General features: G+C 50.2%; 1 protein-coding gene across 1 annotated transcript in view; it reads right to left on the bottom strand.

The window, feature by feature from the left end:
• The window catches only part of LOC146855777 (uncharacterized), a 162425-nt gene that overhangs the window by 63536 nt on the left and 78020 nt on the right, over window positions 1-20869 (bottom strand). Inside the window, exon 2 of the mRNA XM_085650654.1 lies at window positions 16860-17067. Within this exon, the coding sequence (XP_085506780.1) occupies window positions 16860-16998 (139 nt within the window). The 5' untranslated portion in view covers window positions 16999-17067. The remainder of the gene's footprint in view (window positions 1-16859; window positions 17068-20869) is intronic.

Here is a 20869-nt window from a genome sequence, read left to right as displayed (position 1 = left end):
TCGCAACATATAGTACATGCCTGCTGTAACAAGTGTCTGAAGGCCATGTTCCAAATACTGTGGAATAACGGGTGGCAATGGTACTTAGTATAAATGAGATTGCAAAACCCGAGGAGGATCGGTTGACACACAATCCCTAGCAAAAACATGAAAGCGCGCCGTGCTGAAATAAAGTGCAGTGCCCTTGTACATCAAATGTATGTGAGTGGCGGCCCATGAAGCGGGCGCCATGGCAATTAAAAAACAAAACATAAAAGCGGGTGGCATTTGATGAATGGTCGACTTATGCAATTTAAATGCATGTGAGGGACAGGCTATGCAGCGATGAGGGGCCTTGCGGGAGGGTGGTAGTGAGGGAATCCATTGAGCATGAGTTTCTTGTGGGTGTAGCAAACTCATAAAAGGCAGGTTAGATACTGGCTGCAGGGATCTGTGATACAGAACACTGTGTGGTTCTGTACCACTGCATTTAATCTTGTCCTTGTAAATTAAGGGCTTCACTGGTCTAAACTGATATAACCCTGGATATAATCCAACTAATGTTGTTGAGAGAAGACCCTGACAAAAATAAAAAACAAACAGAATTGTTTGTTTCCCCACCCCAAATTGGACTCGAACCTGTAACCCCTCAGCTTAGGAGGCCAGTGCCTTAAACATTAGGCGACAAGGCTGCTATGTAAATTAGGAAACCATTAAGCTATAATCCTTTCCTTTTCTGTGCGCACGTAAACAAAAGAAATACCGGGAAACAAAGCGCCGCAAAGAGATCAACACTGTACAGCGGCACAATGACATAAGTGAAATACCTTGGAATAACGGTTGGCAATGGTACTTAGTATAAATGAGATTGCAAAACCCAACAAGGATCGGTTGACAACACAATCCCTAGCAAAAACATGAAAGCGCGAGCCGTGCTGAAATAAAATGCGGTGCCCATGCACATCAAATGTATGTGAGTGGCAGCCCGTGAAGCGGGCGCCATGACAATTAAAAAAAAAAAACATAAAAGCGGGTGGCATTTGATGAATGGTTGACTTATGTAATTTAAATGCATGTGAGGGACAGGCTATGAAGAGATGAGGGGCCTTGCTGGAGGGTGGTAGTGAGGGAATCCATTGAGCATGAGTTTATTGTGGGTGTAAAACGCATTTTAGAAACAAAAGCCTTAACAGTAAGAGTTAGTAACTAATGAATCATTTACAGCAGCATTATAAAATATGTGTACAAACCTTTAATTACTGATTATGAATTCGACCCACTTGCAGGCCTCATGTTTCTAAACTCTTGGCACCCATCTGTCGAGGTGATGTACTTCCACATCAGACTGGTTAAATGAAGGAAGCATTTGTAATCTCTAAACAGAAGAAGCTGCTTCCTACCAGCGTTTAATGACGACTGCTGATATGTCTCTACTGTATTACTGCTCATAGAAGAAGGAGGCGGTTACAAATTTTTGCTCTACTTTTCCAAAGTTAAATTCGGGTCTAAAGTGAAGGAAAACGTACACAGTAAGCGTTGTCCAAAATAAAATGTATTTTGTTTCCTTCCATTGACAAATAGCTGTACTGTTTGGGTGCAGCAATCGTTGAGTATTAGCCCGTTCGTCATTCTGCAGACACCAAATGTGACATGAAACATGATCACAAAGTGGATTAGCTCCGTGTTTGCACAACACCGTGGCGCAGCTTTAAAAACACGCCCCAGCGTTGTGGAACTATCAGTTTGACACTCGCACACGGAAGCCTTAATGTTTCAAAATCAAAACCAAGGAAGGACTACAATAGCACCGCCTTCATAAAATGCAGGTTAGATACTGGCTGCAGGGATCTGTGATACAGAACACTGTGCGGTTCTGTACCACTGCATTTAATCTTGTCCTTGTGTAAATTAAGGGCATCACTGTTCTAAACTGATATAACCCAGGATATAACCCAACTAATGTTGTTGAGAGAAGACCTTGACAAAAATAAAAAATAAACCGGAATTGTTAGTTTCCCCACCCCAAGTGGGACTCAAACCCATAACCCCTCAGCTGAGAAGGACAGAGCCTTAACCATCAGACCACAAAGCTGCTATGTAAATTATGAAACCATTAAGCTGTAACCCTTTCCTTTTCGGTGCGCACATGAACAAAGGAAATATCGGGAAACAAAGTGCCGCAAAGAGATTAACACTGTACAGCGGCACAATGAGAGAAGTGAAATATTGTCGCGGAACGACGATACGCTACGTACTAACCGGCGAACAAAGCTCCGAGATATGCCGCACAGATGCCAGGACCACATAAAGCCCAGCATGTGCCCGCTAGTACACAATCCAGTCCACATGGGCGTGCCAACAAGGAGACTTAAACAAACAAGTGTGAGCGGAGGAAAGCTGCTTCCTCCCAGCGCTTAATGACGACTGCTGATATGTCTCTACTGTATTACTGCTCATAGAAGAAGGAGGCGGTTACAAATTTTTGCTCTACTTTTCCAAAGTTAAATTCGGGTCTAAAGTGAAGGAAAACGTACACAGTAAAAGTTGTCCAAAATAAAATGTATTTTGTTTCCTTCCATTGACAAATAGCTGTGCTGTTTGGGTGCAGCAATCGTTGAGTATTAGCCCGTTCGTCATTCTGCAGACACCAAATGTGACATGAAACATGATCACAAAGTGGATTAGCTCCGTGTTTGCACAACACCGTGGCGCAGCTTTAAAAACACGCCCCAGCGTTGTGGAACTATCAGTTTGACACTCGCACACGGAAGCCTTAATGTTTCAAAATCAAAACCAAGGAATGACTACAATAGCACCGCCTTCATAAAATGCAGGTTAGATACTGGCTGCAGGGATCTGTGATACAGAACACTGTGCGGTTCTGTGCCACTGCATTTAATCTTGTCCTTGTGTAAATTAAAGGCATCACTGGTCTAAACTGATATAACCCAACTAATGTTGTTGAGAGAAGACCCTGACAAAAATAAAAAATAAACCAGAATTGTTCGTTCCCCCACCCCAAGCGGGACTCGAACCCGTAACCCCTCAGCTTAGGAGGCCAGCGTCTTAACCATTATGCCACAAATCTGATATAGAAGTTACAAAACCATTAAGCTGTAATTGTTTTCTTTTCTGTGCGCACGTGAACAAAAGAAATACCGGGAAACAAAGTGCCGCAAAGAGATTAACACTGTACAGCGGCACAATGATATAAGTGAAATATTGTCACGGAACACAATCCAATCCACATGGGCGTAAACAAACAAGTGCGAGCGGAAGAATACTGTAGTTAGGCGCCGCTGCTTCGGGACTACACGGAAGTTCTTAACGGATCAACAGCCAACAGAAAGCAAGATAAGAACAGCAATGCCACAGTTCAACGAATCGCAAGCGGTATGACAAATTAAATGGACTTTCACCCAACATAGAGATTACTTTATGTCTCGCTGAGACAGCGCATGCAGCGCATGCGCTGCCAAGGCGAGACCTAAAAAGGCTAACATGAAAAGCATGGGAGGGCAGTCCGAGTTATGGTGTGCATTGTGTGTGTTACTTACCATAACTGGAGTATTTCAGTCATTTTGCACCTGTGGGCCAGAAGCATAACTCAGTTTTTTCAGTAATTGTGTGTGTGTGTAGTGCAGGTATATGAGTGTTTCAGGGCCTGGGGTATAAAATTTAAATTCACAAAATGTGGTTTCATATTGCACAGTGTCTTCTTTACGAATGAAGTGGCCACTGATATCGCGGTAATTGAGAACAAGTTCCTGAGATGCCTACTTCCGATTCCCCAATCTATTGCCTCGTTTGTGGCACATGAGGAGATAGGTGTGGGCAATAATTCCGATTTGTTGTCAATCTGCCCTTTAAGAAGATGCATTCGAATCTGGTCTAATCCAGTAGTTAAACAGGGCAATTTTGAGGGACTGCATGCTCCTGGATAAGGCAAAACTAACCTCTTGGTTGAACAACATCAGACTAATCTTTTGGGACTTGTGTCACCCAGATCTATATGAGCACCCCAACAGAATTGTAAGAGGTGGCTTGATTTGGGTTATAAAAACCTTTTGTGCTATAGCTCAGGCCTCAAGGGAGTGCAGAGAGTTAGCCAAGCCCCCAGTTTGCTTATTTGTTATTGTTGCAATCTGTAAGCTCACTGAACCGTATCTCGCTTTTGTTACTAATCTCCAACATCAGTTCTTGCTAACTCGATTCAGGTTGAATTTACTACACTGGCTGTTGACGGATCCTATAGGCCGGAACAAAGTTGAGAACTTAGCACCATGTTGCTGCAACAATTTTTCTGAGCAGTATAAAATGCACTTTTTATTTTGTTGTGAACTTTATAGGAGTCCCTGTCGCCAATTTATCTTACCATTATTAAGAGGGATGCAATTGACCCAGGCCAGCTCCAACGTAATCTTTTTACAAATGCTGCATATGAATATGTCTGTTTCAATGTTGCTAGGTTTTTATAATGTTCAATTTGGATCAGGAAAAAGAAGTTATTTGTTTGGTGCCCCCCCCCCTCCAGTAATTTAATGACAATGTTTTAACTTTATTTACATTTTAGCAGTTGTCTTGGATCTTTAACCTTTTATATATGGACTTTATCCTTGATGTCTTGTATGTATCTTATATGGTTTTAATGAACCACTTAAAGGTTATTTTGACTGACAGAATGCATCACCAAATCTTTTAAGGTGTCAATAAAAATGTTATGTTTTGCAACCAGATTTAAGTCACAAAACGTTTGTATATACCCTAACAAATCACTATTTGAAACGGGCTAACCCATCCTGCTCTTCAGTAACCAGTTACTGAATCACAAAATAGTTTTAGTACATAACAAAAAGTATTTTCCGGTCACAGCCCATGTGATTTTGTGAAAGTCAGGCTTGGTGACAGCAAAATGGGTTTGTACATCGGGCCCTAGGGGCTTTAAATACAGTGATTCCAAAAACTAGATTTCACAGGAACCCATGAAATATGGAAAATATTTTATGGCTCTCTTTGAAATATAGATATCATCATCATATTGACAGCCCTCAAATCACTCTGTGGAGCTTTACCATTGTCAGGTCAACTAGGATTATGTGGCAACATTTCTTTGTTGAAATCTTTAGATTATGTGTCAAATTGTATCACAATTGCAGTAATCCATAATTGAGGCTCCCAGTTTTCCATCTTTACTGATTTTTACAGATAACTACTGACAGAAGACCATTTATTTTCCTGTCTCTATTTATTTTTAAATGTGGAAAAAAATGCAAAATAGGTTTTCTTTGGACAATTCTCACAACTGTTAATCACCAGTGCTAGGTCAATAGCTGTGCACAGTGACAGGCAGGGGAGTTGAAAACAATTCCTAATGAAGCTTAAATTACTGCAGCAGTACAGCAATGCAAGCTATTCCTCAATGCAATGCTTTCAAATAACTGTAATACTGTAAATGGCAAAAATTCAATAGACATTTAAGTACGAGTAAATATTTGTTGGTTAAATAAATGCAGAAATATACCCATGGCATTTTTTACACCAAACACTAACTAAAGATGGATAAATACAGATAGAATTCACACTAAATAAATATGGATAAATGAAACCAGAAGTTTTTTTTTTTCAACAGGAGCCTTAGCCATAATTATGACATCAAGATTTCAGTCACAAGTTTTCATGCCTTCACTAGCACTGACCATTGTCCATTGTTTTATGAACAATCCATTTGTGAAAGTAAAAAAAAAACCTAAACATTCTAATCCCAGTCAGTGTCCATTGTGAGGTTCACCCTGAAGAGACCAGCTTCACCAGTCTCTCTCTTCTACTGATAGGATGTTTTTAAAAATGCAAAAGGTGCTTTTTCCACAATTCTACTTTCTTAACTTCATAATTAAGTGTAGTTCTCATCTTTTTGCTGCAGACAACCAAGCATTACAATGCCTTACTATTTTCCATAAACATTTCCCTGTAAATGAAAAGCAAATGTTCATGCTAAATATAGGGCACACTTCTCCTACTACATTATGAATGCCCAGGTTCCATTTGTCAAGATCCAGATTTCAGTGCATAGCATCTTGTAATTAGCGCCAAAATAGCGCCTGAATCATCCCAGTATCCAGTAATCTGCATTGACCCAAAAGAAAAAATGTTGTGTACCCAAGATCGCATGTTTATAATTTAAATTAGTTGTGTTTCTTTCTTCTGTGATATGGTCATCAGTAGCAGGATTCTGAATGAAAGTAAATTCATATATTTTCTATTTGCATGCATTATATTCCCCCCGTGTTTTGGAGTGTCATAAATACATGTCCCCGCTGACAGAGAACACTTTACTATGTATGTGCTGTTTATCTTTAAATTCATAAAACAGGTTTGTTTGCATCTTTCTTGAGATCTCTCTTCTGCACTGCAGTTAATCTGTGATTTTGCTTCAATCGCATTGTCTTTTACCATGAGAGATATGGTTTTGCCTAGCTAGGTCTAACTTTCCATCAAAATGGCGATTTTTGCTTAATTTTTTTATGTTGGTACTATTTGATGAATCTGCACAAAACGTTCCAATGAAATAGAAGATGTCAAATTTCATGGAGCTCTATCCATTGGGGGCATAGGAGGGGGATAAACGAGTCAAAATATTATCAATTTCCATTTTAAGTCCCATAGGGAGCTTTTGTTTATTGAAATGCAACACGCTGATGACTTCCAGCTTGAGGCGTCAAGATGGCTGCCGCACTTTAAGAGTGCTTGGACCCCCCTCCATCATCCGCCTCCATCCGTTGTTGTCAGCTGCCATTCCACCTACCTCTCTGTCGGGATTGACCTGCTGCCCGTCCTGGCTGTGTCCTGGGCCGCTCCGGTGCCACCTTCTACGAGGCCTGGTCACCCCTCCTGCTGCCAAATGCCTTCCTGTCTGCCTGCCTGCCAGAGCGACCCAGCAGCCGCTGAGCCGCCCGTCATCGCCGATTCCCACCGCTGCCTCCCTGCGGCCCCGCCCACCTCCAGCCCATTGGCTGCCCCGCTCCCGCCTCCCAGCTGACCCGCCCTCCCGGCTCCAGATTTATGACGCCCCCAGAGCGACTGCGCAGCGGACATGCGCAGCGGGAACACCGATTGAGCGCCGAAGGTGCGCCAAAGGTAAGCCCGTCTGCGCCCGTCCGCTCCTGGACCGTGCCCAGTTCCAGGACCCCTGGCCCCCGCAGACCCCAGCCTGCCCGCCGGACGTACGACGCCGCCACCCTCAACGCCCTCAACGCCAGCCGAGTCCCGGGCTGCTACCGTGCCACCCCGAGACGCACCCACGGACCCTTCTGCTGCAACTCCTGCAAGTTCACCTGCACTACACCTACACCAACCAAGACCAAGACGAGCAAAAGCAGCAGCCACCTGAAATGCATCCTGCTCAACACCCGCTCCGTCCACAGGCACGCCATCGAGATCTGGAACCTTCTCGACACCACAGCCCCAGACGTCGCCTTCTTCACGGAAACCTGGATGAACGCCTCCTCAGCGCCTGACATCGCCATCCCAGACGGCTACAAGATCATCCGATGGGACCGCATCAACCACACCGGAGGAGGCATCGCCATCGTCCACAGGAACACCATCCGCATCACGACCAACACCGACGACACCCTCGCAACCGCCGAGCACCTGCACTTCCAAGTCCACATCAACCCCAAGACCACCCTCAGAGGCACCCTCATCTACAGACCCCCGGGACAACGCACACAATTCAGCGAAGACATCGCCGACTTCATCAGCCCACACGCCCTCTGCTCCGCTGACTACATCCTCCTAGGGGACCTCAACTTCCACCTGGAGAACTACAACGACCGCAACACCACCACCCTGCTGGACAACCTCGCCAACCTTGGTCTCAAGCAGCTGGTCACCACCCCCACCCACTACGCCGGACACACACTCGACCCCGTCTTCTCATCCAGCAAGGACATCGCCTTCAGCCACGCCACCGGACTCCACTGGACCGACCACAGCTGCGTCCACTTCAGCTTCGGCAGGACCACGATCCACCACCACCAGCAACAGGTTGCACGCAGGAGCTGGAACAAGATCACAGCCGACCAGCTCGCGACCTCCCTGAGCATGAACCCGCCCACCAGCACAACGAACCCCAGCCAGGCGGCCACCAACCTCACGAAGTGGATCAGCGACTGCGCAGACGAGCTCGCCCCCCTGAGGAACCCGCCTAGCAGACCCGGTAGCAAGAGAGCCCCATGGTTCACCGACGAACTCAAAAGCTCCAAGAAGAACTGCCGAGCCCTCGAGAAAACCTGGCGCAGAGACCCAACACCGGACAACATGACTGCCCTCAAGCTCGCCACCCGAAAACACCACCAACTCATCCACGCCACCAAGAAAACCGCATTCAAGGAATGACTGGACAACAACGCACACAACAGCAAGGAACTCTTCAACATCGTCAAAGAGCTCTCCAACCCCAACGCCGGAAACAACGACATCACCCCTTCGCAAGACCTCTGCAACTCCCTCGCCTCCTACTTCCACAACAAGATCACGGACATACACAACAGCTTCAGCACTCAACCGACGAACACCACGACCAAACCACCGCCCCCCACCACCACCCTCCGCGCCTGGACCCCGATCAGCACCGAAGACACCGTCCGCACGATGAACTCCATCCACTCCGGATCTCCGACCGATCCCTGCCCTCACCACGTTTTCAACAAGGCCGACGCTGTCATCGCACCCCACCTGCGGAACATCATCAACACCTCCTTCGACACCGCTACCTTCCCGGAGAGCTGGAAGCACGCCGAACTCAGCGCCCTACTCAAGAAGCCATCGGCCGACCCCACCGACCTCAAGACCTACCGTCCCATCTCGCTGCTCCCATTTCCCGCAAAAGTCATCGAGAAGACCGTCAACAAGCAGCTGGCCGCCTTCCTCGAGACGAACGGATCCCTCGACCCCTCGCAGTCTGGCTTCCGGGCCAACCACAGCACCGAGACCGCCCTGATCGCAGCCACGGATGACATCCGAGCGCTACTCGACAACGGAGAAACAGCGGCCCTCATCCTCCTCGACCTCTCCGCGGCCTTCGACACTGTCTGCCACCGTACCCTAGTACAACGCCTCAGCAACGTCGGAGTCCAAGAAAAGGCACTGGAGTGGATCATCTCCTTCCTCGCCGGAAGGACACAGAGAGTCCGACTCCCTCCGTTCAGATCTGAAGCCACCGAAGTCATCTGCGGCGTCCCTCAAGGCTCCTCGCTCAGTCCTACTCTCTTCAACGTCTACATGAGCCCCCTCGCTGACATCGCACGCCAGCACAACCTCAACATCATCTCCTACGCCGACGACACCCAGCTGATCCTCTCCCTCACCAACAACCCCGCCACCGCCAGAGCCAACCTTCACGAAGGGATGAAAGAGGTAGCCGAATGGATGAAGAACAGCCGCCTGAAACTGAACTCGGACAAGACGGAAGTCCTCATCCTGGGATCCTCACCCGCCGCTTGGGACGACTCCTGGTGGCCCCCCGCCCTAGGCAGCGCACCCAAACCAACAGACCATGCACGCAACCTGGGCTTCATCCTGGACTCCTCCCTCTCCATGACCAGACAAGTCAACGCTGTCTCCTCGTCGTGCTTCAACATCCTGCGTATGCTACGCAAGATCTTCCGGTGGATCCCCACCGAGACCAGGAAGACGGTCACCCAGGCCCTCGTCACCAGCCGTCTGGACTACGGCAACTCCCTCTACGCTGGAACCACCGCCAAACTCCAGAAGAGACTCCAGCGGATCCAGAACGCCTCAGCACGACTCATCCTGGACATCCCCCATCGAAGCCACATCTCCAGACACTTGAGAGACCTGCACTGGCTCCCGGTCAACAAGAGAATCACCTTCCGTCTCCTCACCCACGCACACAAAGCCCTACACAACCAAGGCCCAGGATACCTCAACAGCCGCCTCAACTTCTACGCTCCCAAACGCCAGCTTCGATCGACCAGCCACGCCCTCGCCACTGTCCCACCTCCGCCAGACCCAGGACCACTACGCCTTCAGGAAGCAACTCAAGACTTGGCTGTTCGAGCAGTAGCGGACCCCCCAGCGCCTTGAGACTCTCTGGGTGAGAAGTGCGCTATATAAATGCGATGATTGATTGATTGGAAGTCCCGACCGCTTGGTTCTCACGGACTGCTGCCACGGCCGTGCGCCAGTGATGGCGGCCGTGAGAGCCCCTGCCGCTTTGTTCCCACCGCCTGCTTTTCTGGCCGCGCGTTGGCCCTGTCGGTGCCCCTGGACTCCTCTGGGGTTCCCATCTGGGCCCCTGTGGTGCCATCAAACTCTGCCTGTGGACGGAGGTATCCTCGGAGTCCTGAAGGGGTGCCGGCCGGCTCCTCTCGGGCCCGAGCAGCGGAGCGGAACGGCCCAGCTGCGGCGCCCCCGCGACCAGAGTCAGCGCTTGAGGGCCACAGTGGAGCGCTGCCTCTGCCACCAGATCGGCTCACCTGCATACATTCCGGTGAGTTGCGGTGGCTGGGGGGTGCGGAGCTCGGCTGCCACTGTCGGGCAGCGGAGGGGAGCGGAGGACGGTGACTGGGCCCGCCTGGGTGATTGGGGCCTTCTCTGCTTGGTTTTTATCTTCCTGCCAGCGGAACATTGGACTGCCTGCCACGGGGTCCCCCTGCGGGCCTGTTGGGGGTGCAGCTGTCTCTTCCCGGGTTGGGCCTGTTGGAGCCTGCGGCTTTGGCCCTCTGAGCTGCCCCCTGCCTGTGCCGCGTGGGTGGAGAGGGGCCAGTGACTGATGCTGCGACTGTGCCTGGGAGAGACTGAGGTGGTGGCGGATTTGGCCCCTAGTTCTGGCACACAGGTGGAGGTGCCCAGGCTCCCCTGGTGGTGGTGTTGTGGTGGGGGTACACCCATCGTATCGGGTGGCGGGGTGGGGAGGTGACCTGGTGCCCCTGCCCCCCGCCATCCTCTGGCTCTTCCTTTGGGCGCCTGGGCCTGCTTTCTGGATAACCTGCCCCGATCAACTGATCTGTGTGAGGCCTGAGTCTGCGAGCTGCCATGGCCCTGCATCCGTTGTGACGTTCGGACCGGGGGCCCCACGTGATTCCTGGCCACATGCGGTGCCTCTCCAGGCGTGGGGGGGGTTCGGCCACCATGTCGGGTGGTGGTGAAGTGGGGTGCAGTGGTGGGACGTGGGTGCCTCCTCCCCCGCTCCTTCGCCTTGACGTCCCTGGCGGAGGCCAACGCCAAGTGTCGCCCTGGGTGCACCCTCCCTCTTGTGACAAAGGAAGCCCGGAACTGCAGTGACCGGGGGGGTCGGGAGGTCCCCTCTCCCCCCCTGGCAGGCCCGTGCCAAGAACTGAGTGCGCTGGTCTGTCCCACCTGTTGAGGAGATGGGCAGGACCCGCGCCCCACAGACCCCAGCCCCCCCACCCAAAGGAAAATGGACCAGTTCACCATGACAGATCGGGACCCAGGCGGGGGGGTGCCTGACGTGTCCAGGGTCATGGGGGCGATCTCTCCACCATCCTTCAGGCGATCAGCGAGTCCCGGGCCTGGGTGGAGGATAAGATTGGGGAGGTGAAGGTAGATGTGTCCCTCATCCGCCAAGACCTTCGCCACGCAACGGCACTCATCACGGAAGCAGAGTCCCGTCTTTCTACCACGGAGGATGATATCATCCAACTTGAAACCCAGGTGGCCCACCTTTAGACAACAACCAAACCAAAACAGATTGAGAACAGGAGGGTCTAAGGGAATTTTAAAGACCACAGTGGATTTATTCCCCAATCAACATACTTAATAACAATACGAAATCCACGGGTCTCAAACAAACGCTAAGAAAAAATATGCGATGAAAGCTACAAACAGAGTCTAAGCTATTTAAACGAAGTCACAATTCACAAGCCTAAAAGAACCACAGGGCATTTCCCTTGTTAGGACCAAATCCCTCACTCACCACGAAGGTGACATGCTTCATCATGCCTCTAGACCCAGACCTCGGAGCTCCACCGCCGGGCAGAGGATGTGGAAAATAGATCGCGGCGGAACAACCTACGCCTTCTTGGCTTTCCCAAGGGAATGGAGCAGGGTCACGCTGATACATTCGTGGAGACCTGGATACGCTCCTGGATGTCGAAAGACTCTCTTTCACCCTGGTTCGCGGTTGAACGAGCCCACCCCTCCTTGGCCCCCAAACCGCCACCTGGAGCTCCCGCCCGCCCCATGATCCTTGGGGTATTTAACATCCATGACAGGGACGCCTTCCTTCGGACGGCCAGGGCACAGGACTCCTTACAATTCCAAAATAATAAAATCATGATTTTCCCGCACTAATCCAAAGGGGTGCAAACCCAGCGCCGCTCCTATGATGAAGTCAAGCAAAAGCTTCGCTCCATGGGTCTCCGATATGGTCTCCTTTTCCCGGCCCGACTTAAGGTTATTTTCCAGGACAAGACATTTTTCTTTGACACTCCCCAAGTGGCCTGGTTCACGGAGGAACGTCCCCTCTTGACGGGACCGGCTCCCTCTCCTGCCCGTTGGGGAGCCTCACAGCAGCACCCAGGCCCGCCTAAGCCCCAGCGCCACCGGACCAGATTCCGCAAGAAGAACGATGGTCGGAGGGTGGAATCTCGATCACGGGGAGTTTCCTCTCTTCACCCTCCCGCCCACGCTCCGACCCCGGGGCCCGCTTCTTCCAGTACGGCTGCTTCATCGCTCGCCCTGAGCGACAGTCCTGGGCCTTCTGGGACCCTGCGGCGCGAGGTGTCAGGCTCCGATCTGTCCCGGAGCCCCGAGATCCGTGACTCCAGTGATGAGGGCGAGGATTAAACGGGGACATATCCTAGAAATTGTTCTGGGCCTTCTGGTGGCGCCAACGGGGCCTCTGGACTGGACGATTCAGTATCAGGGGGATTCTGACTTACTGTTGTCCAGACCCTGGTGCCTTACGTTCTACCTTGATTCCGGATTTGCTTACCATACGGACCGCCTTGAATGCTCTGGCAGCTGTTGACAGTTCTTAATCCGGTTACATGGAGGGGGGTCCCTTTCTGCCATGCGCCTGTTCACATCAAGCGTTTTAGCTTCGTCCTTAGCCTCACTGTGAGGTTGTTGGTTTAACTTGTTTCCTTCTTCAGGGCGACAGATGCTTCCTTCTAAGAAGTATAGGGTGGGGGGTGTTGGGGTGTTGGGGAGGGGGGGAAGACCGTTTTCTCCCATCGGTTTGTTGTTTTTAGCCGCCTACGGGCCGCTGTTCCTAGTTGTCTTCGGTAGCTACACACACCTGTCTGCTCTCGGTGCGGACACGGGACCTACTGGATCACATACTTCCTATTCCATGTTCCGGACCATGTCAGGTTGTTTCTCACGCGACACAGGCCTCTTGACATTTACACTCGCATATTTCCACACCACTCGCCTTGATGATGCCCACTTACCATAGGGCCCTCCATTTCCTCTCCTGGAATGTTAACGGCCTACTTGATCGTATTAAGCGTACTGCTGTCCTTCGTAGCAACCACCGCCATGCGCCCGAAATCCTGTTTCTGCAAGAGACACACCTCTTGGGCTCACAATGCACCTTTCTCGTTCGCTACGGGTTTGACAGGGTCTGGCACTCTGGTTTTACAAGGGGTTCTGGGGAGTGGCCATTTTGCTCAAGGCGTGGACTTCCCTTTACCCTGGCCCATGCCGAGGTGGACAGGCACGGCCGTTACGTGGCCTTGACGGGTACAATCGAGGGGCAACCCCTGAATCTCTTGTGCACTTACATCCCTCCCACCAATATGGCCTCCGTCCTTTGCCAGCTCACACTGATATTCTCCTCCTTCCCACCGGGACTGATGGTAGTGGGGGGTGACTTTAATGCCATCCTGCAACCTTCGTGTGACACAACAGGTCCTCCCTCAGCTTCCCGCCTAGCCGCTGCAAAACGCCTATCTGACTGGGCCTCTGCCCTGGGTCTCTGCAAAGCCTGGAGGGTGTGGAACCTCCGTAAGGAGCAATACACTCATACTTCGGAAGCCCACCACACTCACTCCCGTATCGACTTATTTCTAATGCCGGCCACGGACTGCCAGCTCCTATCCGGGGTCGATGTGCTGCCTAGAGGTATCTCTGACCACTCCCTGGTCTTCCTCCTCCTGGGGACCCCCTCTCCCGGCACCCGTACGGCCTGGCGGATGAACGCCTGGTTCCTGCAGGATGCTGGCACTGTCGCATCCCTTGGGCAGGAAATGGAGCTATATTTCTCCACTAACTCGGGTTCTGTTTCCTCACCGGGAACGTTGTGGGAGACCAGCAAGGCCGTATTGTGCGGGGGGCACGAGGCCTGGTCCACGTGAAGCGTGTGGAGCGGTCTGCGCGGCTTGCGCAGCTGGAGGCCCAGGTGGCACAGCTAGAGGTAGCCCAAGGTACCAACGACAGCGAGGCCGCCACTCGGCAGCTCAGGCTGCTCCGCGACGAGATTAGCCAGATCTCGATGGAGGCCGCTAAAATGCTTTGGCGCTCCTTGGTGGCGAGCGTCTATGGTTGGGGCGATAAAAATGGCAAACTGCTGCACAACTTAGTGTCCTATCCCAAGGCCGATCGTATTATTTCAGAGATCTGTGACGGGCTGGGGCTCATCACGTCACCGCCCATGCCATTGCCCAAACCTTCGCTGGGTACTACGCGACCCTGTACGCGGCCCAGCCTCCTCAGACCTCTCTGGCGGACCTGCTGGCCAGGACCGACACACGCCTGCCATGCCTATCTTAGACGGCCTTAGAGGCTCTTGACTCCTCCTTCACCCCGGAGGAGATACATGGGGCTATCTCGCTGTTGCGTTCCAGCAAGACGCCTGGGCCCGACGGCTACCCCCAAGAATATTATGCGATCTATCGCGACACACTGGTTCCCCATTTAATGGCCCTCTTTAACCATGTGGTGGAGGTGGGATCTTTCCCGATGGAGGCGGATGTGGCCACTATCGTGGTCATCCCAAAGACACACCCACCCTCCCTTGACTGAGCGGCTTACCGCCCTATCTCCCTCATCAATACGGATGTTAAACTCTTCGCCACGGTATTGGCCCAACGGCTCCGTCCCCATCTGCACAACCTGGTGCACCCGGACCAGTGTGGTTTTATGCCTGCCCGGGGTACCCGACACTGTATTTGCCGCTTCCGCCTCACCCTTGCGCACCGCCACCACCTCACCCCATATCTGGCGTTGCTTCTTCTAGATTTCGAAAAAGCATTTGATATGGTGGAATGGCGCTATCTAGAGGACGTGCTGGTGACAATGGGTTTTGGCCCCTTGTTCCGGCGCCAGATCCGAGTCCTCTACTCACATCCCCGAGCTCGGGTCCTCATAAATGGGGTGCTGTCCGAGGCGTTCCCCATCTGGAGGGGAACTCGTCAGGGCTCTCCGCTCTTGCCACTCCTATTTACTCTGGCGATGGAGCCCCTGGCCTCCCTTATCCGTCAAGACTCCCTCATTCGAGGGTGGGCATGGGATCCGAGTTGCACCGATAAGATAGCCCTGTACGCCGATGACGTACTTCTGTTTTTGGCGGACCCGGAGACCTCGGGTCCATGTTGCCTGGCTGCCCTTTCGACCTTTGAACGGGCCAGCTGCAGGGACAAGGCTGCTCAAAGGTTAGGTTCATGCTGGCTGCATGCAGAGCACTCACCATCTGGTCTAGCATCAGCTGCTCCTCGAAGGTAGCAGTGGTCAGGATATTATTGGCTGTGGTCATCGCAATGAGGAAGGCGTAAGAGCCCTCGGTGTCCAGCCTTTGTGCTGAGAAGAGACCCCAGTTGTTGGTAGGGAAGGGATCTATAATGAAAGCCCAGTTGCTTTTGGCAGGCCCTCTGACGGGCGTGAACTGCTCCTCGATGTCCTTTCATAGCCTCTGGGGTAAGAAGTAGAAGCCTTCTCACAGCCCTGCAGACAGCACCACTGACCCCACGGCACCAGCAGGAACCGCCAGTGCTGTCTGGCAATCAGTGCGTTCCGCAGGACATAGCTCCTGGAAAGGGGCCTCTCCAGGCAGTCCGTGTGGCAGGTGGGCATGGCAGTGTGAAGGGTTGAACAACCAGGCGATGACCCTGAGCACTGAGCACCAGAATAATGTGGACAGCAAAAGAGTGCATGCCAAATAATTTTTTAAAAAAATCAACAAATATTTAAAAAAACAAAATATGACAAAATGACGGGGATGCAAAAATCAGATCTGGAAACCTCACTTCAGTAGCCGCTTGTCAGGTTGATATGGACTATGCCGAGTAACAGGACAGAAGCAGCTTCCTGCGGAAAGAGGGAGTTAAGAAATAGGCAGATCTTCCTGCTGGCGACATAAAGTAAACCCATCGACCAACCTTAATATACCACACAGAGCTAAAAGGCAATATAGTAACCGAATGCGGCACCTGCAGTGCCAGGCCACACCCTGATACCCGAGATGGCAGGGCCAGGCGCTCCAAGTGGTCCTCATTGCAGTGCTTCTAAATACACAGTGGACACTACTGCGCTGCTTTCCAAGGTCAAGACAGCGCCCAAAAACCAGCCAAGAGCGCCTCTGAACCAATGGCCCTGAAATGAGATGTTTTGTCACATCACCTTTTCCACTCCAAGCAGACAGAAACAATAGCATTTCAATAATTTGCAGCAGACGGTTGTGTTAAATGGCTATTATGGCTGCGAAGTAGCAACATATATAAAACAGCTTTTTCACTCTGTTTCAGTAAATTAGAGAAACTATAGGCAGCATCACCTGCACTTCACAAATTGAATATTTTCAGACCCAAACGGGTTATCGGGGCATTATCTAACATTCGGCTCAATGAGTATTTGAGAGGAAGGCTTCTAAGCATCCTTAGGTAAACATCGCTTACCTCCACCTCTGGGAATGCTGTGACCTGGAGCCCTTCCACCCGCGCGTGCAGTCCTCAGAGCTGGTAATTCCCCGTGAGCCGAGGTACGGGGTGTAATGGCGTCAGTCTTTTGGAGAGGGTGCTGCACTGCTGACGTCATCCACCGTGCGCTCTGCAGCTGCCCCAGCTGATCCTTCCATACTCCAGAACTTAATGACAGGCCGCAGACCTATTCAAATAAAGAAAACGGGTAGAATTGGTGATTGAAGTCACCAGGTAGCGCAGCTTGCCTGTTCACAAATCTCTTGTACTGTTTGTAAAGAATGGCGTTGCCTGGGTTCATTCCGTGCCAGGAAATGAAAACAGGACTTGGTCAAAAAAAGAGAGGGGTGGGCGGTAAACTCGCCATGTGGCTGTGGGTGGAATTTTTGCCACGCACCAAGTGGAGCGCAGAGTGGCAATACTCTGTGGACTCTTCCAGGAGAGCAGAGTTATAGTTGGGTATAGGTGTTTTCAGTCAGGTATGGTGAGGTGGTTTTCGCCTAGGATTTTTACATTTACACACAGATAAAAACATACACACACACTGTCTCTCTAGTAAATAGTTGGGTACAGGTGCCTTCAGTCGGGTATGGTGAGGTGGTTGTCAGCTTTCGCCTAGGATTTTTACATGCACACACACCCAAAACATACACACATACTCTCTTTCCTCTCTATTTTGCAGTTCTTAAAACTGTAGGTTATTTCACAACATATTGTCTTTTAAGCAACCCTAATAATTGAACTTGCAAGAAATGGGTCTCTAATTGGCTGTGATTTGCAACATGTCCAAGTAGGGACCCTCACTCTAGTCAGGGTAAGGGAGCTAGGCATGAGCTTTCAGGCTTATCTCAGAGGCAATGCATAAAGCATTCGTACATACACACAAAGTAATACAGTGGAAACACTACAAAACAAATCGACACCACTTTAGAAAATAGTTAATATTTCTGAATAAAACAAGACCAAAACGAAAAAAATTCAACATACACAAGTCAAGATGTCACTTTTCAAAGGTTAAATAAGTTCAGTCAATAGAAATCTATGGATGTTTTTCTTTTAGCACAAAGTACCTTGGATACATCAAAACTCAAAGACTAAACAGGCGCAGGGGAGGTGAGGCACGGGAAAAGCAAAGCAATGCGTCGGTTCCTTATTACCAGGGGAGGTGATGTGTCTGTTCCTTACTAGTAGGCAGGGGGGGGGGGGGGGGTGATGTGTCGGATCCTTACTTCTAGGCAGGGGAGGTGATGTGTCAGATCCTTACTGTCAGGGGAGGTGATGCATTGGTTCCTTACTGGAAGGGAAGGCGATGTGTTGATCTCTGGACACATGGCCTAGGTGCCTTACTGTGGGCTGGCATTGATGAAGAGATGGTGTCATAGGACGATATGTCAAAAATCCAGACGGTGGCGATACAGACAGTGAGTTGATTTTGCAGCTGCGTGCCAGGTGATGGGACGCATCTTCAGCGGCAAAGCACAGGTTGCATTGGAGTCAGAGCAGATGCAAAGACGTTGGCGACAAGGTGCTTGGGACTCAGGCTGTGGTGATATTTCAGCCACAAAGCAGGTGCTGCATTGATTCTTCATTTGCACTGCGGTGCTGCATTGATTTTCATCCGCACGGTGGCGCTACGCTGAGAAAACGGGCACTAAGAGTAGATGCATGGATTTTCTCACCAGGTTACACTTCCAAGGGCTCAAAACTGGATTTGTCACCACTTGGCAAGTCAGGGCTCTCAGCAGAAGAGCCCAGGCACTGGTAAGTGAAGTCTTTGATGGTCCTGAAACTTCTTAACAGGAGGCAAGCCTGCACATGCCCATGGAGAACCCTGGGTAAAGGATACATAAAGCAAAGTCCAGTCTTTTCACTGCCAGGACAGAAGCAGCAAGCAGCAGGCCAGCACAACAAAGCAACAGGCAGAGCGGCAGTCCCTCCTACAGCATCCAACTCTTCGTCCTGGCAGAATGTCCTCAGTCCAGAAGTGTTTTGATTTTGGGGTGTCAGAGGTCCAATACTTATACCCCTTTCTGCTTTTGAAGTAGGCAAACTTCAAAGACCCTGCCTTTGCCTGACCTGGCTCCAGACACACTACAGAGGGGTGGAGACAGCCTCGCGTGAGGACATGCACAGCCATATTCAGGTGTTAGTGACAACTCCTCCCACCACTAGCTCAGGAAGCCCCATTAGGATATGCAAGGCACATCTCAGCTCCCTTTGCGTGACTGTCTAGAGTGGATGCACAAGAGCCCAACTGTCAGTCCACCCAGACATGAATTCTACAGACTGGCAGAGACACAGAATGGTTAAGCAAAAAAATGCCCACTTTCAAAAAGTGGCATTTTCAAACACGCAATTTAAAAACCAACTTCACCAAAATAGGTATTTATAAATTGGGAGTTAAAAAAACACAAACTCCAAATCTCTATCTGCTTCCAATGGGAATTTACACTTAAACGATATTTTAAGGTAATCCCCATGTTACCATATGGGAGAGATAGTCCTTGCAATTGTGAAAAACGAAATTGGCAGTATTTCACTAGTAAAACACAACAGTACTTGTCCTACCTTTTAAATACACTGCACCCTGCCCTTGGGGCTGCCTTGCGCCTAACTCAGGGGTGACATGTGTAGTAAAAGGGAAGGTTTGCGCCTGGCAAGTGGGTGCACTTGCCATGTCGAATTGGCAGTTTAAAACTGCACACACATACACTGCAGTGACAGGTCTGAGAAATGGTTGCAGGGGTACACATGTGGGTGGCACAATCAGTGCTGCAAGCCTACTAGTAGCATTTGATTTACAGGCCCTGAGGACACCTGGTACAATTTACTATGGACTTACTAGTACTTCAAATATGCCAATCATGGATAAAATAACCACAATTATAATCTAAAAAGGGAGTAATTGAACTTTAGCTATGGTCAACAGCTGTAAAGTGCCCAGAGTCCTAAAACCAGCAAAAATGAAATGCAGCACAAAGTCAAAAAAGATGAGGTCAGAATCAAAAAAACAGGGGAAATCACTCCAAAGATGCCAGGTCTAACAACACTGCTATCCATCCCCACTGCCCCTTAAGCCCCTCCTGCTCTGCTTCTCAAACAATATATTTTACCATGATATGCCAGTGTGATTGTTGGGAAATGTGAAGCTCACCACTCCACTCCCAATCTTACTAACCAAGCTACGCCCCTGTCTATGGAGATGATTTTGGTGACACCTTTTGAACATGTTAGTGTTAGAACTAGGGGTCTCTAGTTGGCAGAGATAGGTACCTTTCTCCAAGTAGGGGCCATTCTTCCTAGTCAGGGTAAGGGAGATACATTTCTAAAATAAACCCTATTCACCCCTTTGGTAGCTTAGCATGAGCAGACAGGCTTATCTCAGAGACAGTGTGTAAAGTATTTGTGAACACATACAGCAATACAGCGAAAACGCTACAAATGGACACCACACCAGTTTAGAAAAATGAGTAATCTTTATCTAAACCAAAACAAGATCAAAACGACAAAAATCCACAATACAGTAATAAAAATATGACTTTCAAATGGTAGAAACAGTGCTGTTCAAAGAAAATGCTGGATGCAACACTTTTACACAAAGTACCTTGGATGTGTCGAAAAATGCTAGCAAAAAGGGGCGAAGGGAAGGTGATGTGTCGGTTCCTTACACTCAGGGAAGGTGATGCATCGGTTCCTTGCTCCGAGGGTGGGGATTCGTCGGTTCCTTACTGCTGTGCAGGGGAGGTCATGCATCGGTTCCTTAACAGAGGGGAGGTGATGCATCTGTTTCTTACTGTGTGGGGAGGTAATGCAACTGTTTCTTACTGCCTCTCCCAACAATGCGACAGACTTGCCGTTTCGATGCGATGCATGACAATCTGGTACAATGTGATGCGTGAAGACCGGGGATGTGCTGCGATGATTTCAGCTGTGTCCTCTTGATGCCTCTGTTTCTCCACAACAGGGCCTGTGTCAGAATCAGTGCAGTG

The sequence above is a fragment of the Triturus cristatus genome, chromosome 4_1 (genome assembly GCF_964204655.1).
Source record: "Triturus cristatus chromosome 4_1, aTriCri1.1, whole genome shotgun sequence".
Lineage (NCBI taxonomy): Eukaryota > Metazoa > Chordata > Amphibia > Caudata > Salamandridae > Triturus > Triturus cristatus.
This window is presented reverse-complemented; position numbering and strand designations above follow the sequence as displayed.